This window comes from Schistocerca nitens, chromosome 9 (genome assembly GCF_023898315.1).
Source record: "Schistocerca nitens isolate TAMUIC-IGC-003100 chromosome 9, iqSchNite1.1, whole genome shotgun sequence".
NCBI classification, from domain to species: Eukaryota; Metazoa; Arthropoda; class Insecta; order Orthoptera; family Acrididae; genus Schistocerca; species Schistocerca nitens.
This window is the reverse complement of record NC_064622.1, coordinates 134,356,574-134,362,573: the sequence shown is the minus strand read 5'-3', so window position 1 is coordinate 134,362,573 and position 6,000 is coordinate 134,356,574. Positions and strand designations below refer to the sequence as shown.

General features: G+C 37.0%; 1 protein-coding gene across 1 annotated transcript in view; it reads right to left on the bottom strand.

The window, feature by feature from the left end:
- Positions 1 to 690: 690 nt before the first annotated feature.
- LOC126203272 (protein FAM76A) overlaps positions 691 to 6,000 on the bottom strand; it is an 81,321-nt gene continuing 76,011 nt past the window's right edge. The window contains exon 6 of the mRNA XM_049937527.1: positions 691 to 1,305. Within this exon, the coding sequence (XP_049793484.1) occupies positions 1,063 to 1,305 (243 nt within the window). The 3' untranslated portion in view covers positions 691 to 1,062. The remainder of the gene's footprint in view (positions 1,306 to 6,000) is intronic.

Here is a 6,000-nt window from a genome sequence, read left to right as displayed (position 1 = left end):
GCCCACACTTAGACTCAATTAACAAAATTATACGGAAGCCATAAGCATAAAAATTAACCATATCTACATTGCATCTGTTGCATGAAGTGTCAATCATAAGATAAAGTGCTGTCAAAGTTGCCAAGCATCTTTAATTTTCTTTCTTCACTTTAGTTTCAAATTCCCACACACTGCACATTCCAAAACATCAGTATTCCAATAGGCCAAATCTCAAAATTAAATTACTTGCCTCTACAATTCAGGGCACATTACAATTAAGAAATATATAAAAGTAATTAATATTTATGTTATGATGTAACATTCAAAATCACTTGTAAGAAATGGCACCAACCTGACTTAAAGGGTTGGAATGAGTTACATGGGGATGTTACAAATAAATACTCCATAGTTAGTGTATCACTTGTATCAATAAACTTTATATTTTTAACAGCCAAAACTACATGTCACCACAAATATTTTTTTGCATTATTTTCTTAAAAAACTCTAAATACCATTGCTAAAGGCCTGAAAAGGTAAAATGATTTTCTAGGGCTGGACTCTTAGAATAGTTTCAGGTACATTTTTTATGATTGATCTGAATGTGTGAAACTATAAAAATATGCTAAATTACTAAAATCATCAAAAGTATGGTAAGGGTAATATTTAAAAAAATTTCACATGAATTGTACAATAAAGTAAAAAACTGCAATCATAAATGATAAAATATAAACATAAAAGCGTTTTTTTTTTTTTTTTAAACTTACCCAATGAAGTTCAAAATGTCTGTGATGGATGCCCAATAGATAAAGAACACATGCTCAGCATCACAAAAGATAAAAATGACACCTGGTATATCACTACCAGTACATTTACAGGTATGATTATGTGGATTAAATCTTTATGGTATGTCTTGGCTTGTCATAAAAGACTTAAGAGATTACAGTTCACAAAAAATAACTGAGTAACAGATGTCCCTCTTCATTGTGCCAAATGAAGAAATGCAATACACATACCACAATAAAATAGATCAGATGGACTTGTTATGGAGCCTTTGGTCATGGGAATGTCACTGATGCAGATAAATCAAGCAAGTGACGGACTGTCGGTGCCGCTACCGCTGCCTGTGCCACCACCACTTAGACCATCCTTATTTGCAAGTAGACCTTGCCTCTTTGTGCTCTTGGAAAGTGTTGCTACTTCCTTCTGCAGTGATTTAACCTTCAAGAGTAACTGTTCCACTTTGTTGTCATGCTCCTTCTGCATTGTCTTCATTTTATTCCTCAACTCACTCTCAGTAGTAAAATGTTTCGCCTTGAGCTCTGTCATCTTTAAACAGAAAATAATATATTTATTTACTTATTCATTCACTGATTTGTTAATTCATCTGCAAGACAATTTCCACTGCATAGATGTAGTTAAGACATGCACAATCTCAATTAGATTTAGGTACGTAACATATAACACAAATATATCTTAATTCAGTCAGAACTTAATCTCTGCTTGATGGTTATCCAACACCAATCCGCTAGTCCTTAATATATGCTGGGTAAGATGAAAACATGATTAGTCACACTTTGAATGTTAGCAGCAACTACCTGAGCAATAACAATAACAAAATTTAACTACTTTTGCTGCCTTAACAGTGTGTGTGTGTGTGTGTGTGTGTGTGTGTGTGTGTGTGTGTGAGCGCGCGCTGCTGTTGCTACTTTTTGTGGGGGTTGGTGATAATGTAGGATGTCAAAAATAAAACACAGTTATTTTCATTTGTTACTGTATAAACAATTTACAGTCTGACTTATCTCGATACATACTGACTAACTACAAACATTGAGGTATGATAGCACCACTTTAATATAAACCAGAAACAACACAAACTGCCTTCGTAATGCTTTTTTAGTGAAAGTGAAATGTGTTTCACGTACCATCAGGCATGTTTAGTCATTCAATCGAGAAAATATTTGTTTGTAAAAATTGCAATGAAGAACTGGCAAGGCGAAGAACAAAAATTTTACTGTTCAATGTTTATTTGTTAAGGTGGCAAACAGTTAACATTTAAAAACACACACACACACACACACACACACACACTAAAAAAATTTGTTTAACCACATACAAAAAACGAGCTCTAATATAGGAAGTAATGTAATGAAGAACAAATGTAAGGACTTATTTATGCTAATGAGTGAGCATTATATGAAATGCTTAGTACAAAAACTAAATCAAAATACTTGTTTGTATCCCAAATTGAAGGAATCTTTGAAACATCCTACAGATAATGAAGTCATCAGAGAAGCTCTCACTTCAATTATTATGTAACCACTGAGAACTGTGGAAAATCTAATTCATATACTTTGTGGATATGATTAGATAGAATGTCAATGGAAGGCAAGGTAAAAAGGGCTGGAGGGAGGGGGGGGGGGGTAAAACATGGGTGTGCATGTTGTGGAATATTCCACAAGAACATAACTATATCTACAAAGAGACAAAGTAGTGTATTGTAGGGCATTCATAAATATTTTTTATGATGAGTTCTTATACAAGGTAGTCACTTTGGTTAGGAATACGTTCCATCTGTAGGAACAGTTGTTTATAAATGTGAAAAGATTTGTTACAGCTTCCTCATGAACGGTCAGCAATGAGTCAAACCAATTGTTTGCAATCACAGGTAACTAATTACTTTTGCTGGGAGGAATCTTCTGACCTTCAAAAAAGGACTTACCAGGCCACTAGTTCTTAATATGTATTAACACAAAATAACTGAAATAACACTATTCACACAATTAAGAAACTATTTTGATAAGGTGTATTAGTGTGCAAATGGTTTCTTGACCATTGATGAACTCAATGGTATTGAATGAGTAATGTACCACAGGAAAGTTCTTTTGCTGTTCCAGAAGGCAAAACTGGTAAGCTTCTGCACCACCTTGAATGCAATATCTCTCAATGAATAACTCAGGCTACAGATTCATTTCACTAAATACAATCTACCCTAAAGTTTGCAACTATTTTATTTTTTAAGAAAAGAAAACCATCTGTTGATATTTTATGAGGGCTTGGCAAATACTACTAATCATTTGGATTAGGTCTATTGATAAGTCTGCCTGTGAGAGTTGATTGTAACTAATACTGCAGCACTGAGTCAAAAGTGCCAACTCACAGCAAACTGGTGATGGCTTGGAAAGTGATGTGACGAAAGAATAAATGGCTACTGAACATCAGTTATCAAAGAGTTTAATGATACAATCTGCTCATATGCTTTGTGGGGATCTTTCACATTTGTGAGTCACTAATTGTATTCACAACTAGTTCTTCTCACTTCCAAAGAATACAGTAGTTACGACAGGGAGGTGAGACACACCTGGTTCATCAGCATGACAGATTAATGACTGTCGGTCTGGTACACCAGCCAGCTTCAGTGTAGTTTCAGGCCCTTTTCTACATTTTAGACAAATGCTTGTCTGGTCCCCAATCTGCGCATCAGAAAATATGATACATAAACGATTAAAATATGTATTCGCTAATACGAAACTTCCTGGCAGATTTAAACTGTGGGCCAGATTGAGATACTAACTAGAGACTTTCACCTTTTGTGGACAAGTGCTCTACCGACTGAGTTACCAACAAGCCATTCTCATAGATTTATTTCTGCCATCACCTCATCTCCTATCTTCCAAACTTCACAGAAGTTCTCTTGCGAAACTTGCAGCACTAGCACTCCCAGAAGAAAGGATACTACAGAGATGTGGCTTAGTCACAGCCTAGGGGATGTTTCCAGAATGAAATTTTCAGACTGCAGCTGATTGATGAAGGTGCTGAAGGAGCTAAGGCTGCATGAGACCGATATTATAGTCAGCTTTGATATCATTTCACTTTTGACTCAAGCCCCATTGGAAGACTCCAGAAACTTGGCTGACACAGTTTTATATACTTGCTCCAACATCGACCTATTTTCTTTCAACAGACAACATTGTGAGCAGTGATGCGTAGTGATGGGCAGCTCCCTCTTGCCAATTGTAATTAATTTCTTCATGTTTTCATTTCCAGAGCACTGGAAATCACTGAACTAAAGCCCGTGTTTCTTTTGGTATGTCAACTACACACATGTCATCTGGCCACATGACCCCAAAAAACTTCAGAAATTCTTAGAACATCTGAATTCCATCCAAGAAAACATTGAAATTACCACTGAAATAGAAGACGAGGGCAAACTTTCTTTTCTTGACGTCCTAGTTCCATGTAGGCCTGACGCCTCGCTTGCCCACAGGTTTACCGTAATTCAATGCATACGAATTTGTATCTCATGCCTCCAGCTGCCATCATCTCTCAAAGAATTGTGAGCTCAACCCTCAAGTACACATGACATACTCTATTTCAGACAAATGATGTCTGACAGCAGAGCAGGGAAACGTGGGACTCATCTTCCATGAGAATGAATACAGCAACTGACAGGTTCAGATGGCCCTGTGACACGGGAATAACACAGAGGCCAAAAACACAGAAGAAGAAGATTTGTTGACAATGTATCATCAAAAATTGACAAACTACTGTAAAAACAGTACATAATGCCAGTTTTCCACATCAGCCAAAACACAAGCTTTGTTCAGGACAATGAAAGATGACCTGGGTCTCAAAAAAGTGGTGCACCTAGTTCCATGTTAATGCAGAAAAAATTATACTGGGCAAACGATCTGCACAATCGAAAACTGATGTAGAGAAGATGAGCACCCCACCTGCTTACTGCTGCCCAACAAGTCTGCTGTAACAGAACATTGCATTGAAAGTGGACATAAAATAAACTGCCAACAAATGAAAGTCCTGGCTACTATTGATAAATTTTGGGGCTCCATTTTCAAAGAAATGACTGAAATCTGTGTGACATATAATATAGGGCTAACAATGAACAAAATGAGCAATGCATGAGAGCCAATACTAAGCTCCATCAAAACAGAAGGTGACATCCGGAAGGCAACTGAATCTCTCATCTCCCACCATCGCAGCTGCAGCCTCCCCCCCTCCCCAACCACCCAACCACCGAGCACAGCGCAGTGGTGTGGCGGCACGAGGCTTGAACTCTGGACTGGCAGGTGTAAATACTGCCAGCATGCAGCAGACACATCATTCCACCAGCACCACCTGATGATCACTGAACAGTTGTTCACCGAAATATTGTGGCCCTTTGACGACTGGTTCTGGCAGTACACCAAATCCCCTTGGAAGCAGAGTATATACTGGGAAAGTCTCAGATCACAAGGAAATTTGTATAAATGGACACTTAAAACATCACACAAAGGCTTCCTAGAATTCTTACAAAAAAATATGAGGTGGTATTTAAAAGATCCCGAGATCTTGAAATTAAAATTATTATTTCTTTTTACGGGGGGCCCACAGGAATTTCTCCACAAGGGGAGAAATTGCCAGTTTTCATATAACTTATCAGCAAGTTTGAAAATTGACAAGAAATACACAAAATTTACTAAGTCTCAAAATACTGATGGTTATCTACTTAGTATTTTCAAAGCAGACTGCTTTGGTACCGAAACTGTGTAAGCATATTTCAATAGTACATGCAAAGTAATGTACATAAAAAGCTGCGACACTCAGTGCTTTAAAAGTTTTTATTGTCTGACAGTTGGAACAACACTAGCATGCCTAATGGCAAGGAAGCTAGTATTAATTGCATTTGAAGCATCAGTAAATTATCAAGGGACATGAATTATTGTGAAATAAATGTAAAATGAGCTGATCTAGTGACATAAGGTAAAACTTATTCATGAAAAAAATACTTTTGAATATGTGTATAATTGCAGTTTATCTTGCTGAAAGCAAGAGCATATGAATAAGTATTCAAGCATAAGAAGCAAATATTTCTGTAGGCACTTTTCTTGACACAGAAGAATTCTGTATGGAGTCTATTGGTTCACAGATTCTTGTGTTTCACTTCGCAGACTTTGAGGTGGTCCCATTCATGGAGAGGACATCTACTCAACCTCAAAATTCCATTCCTTTTCCGCCTCTCTTCCA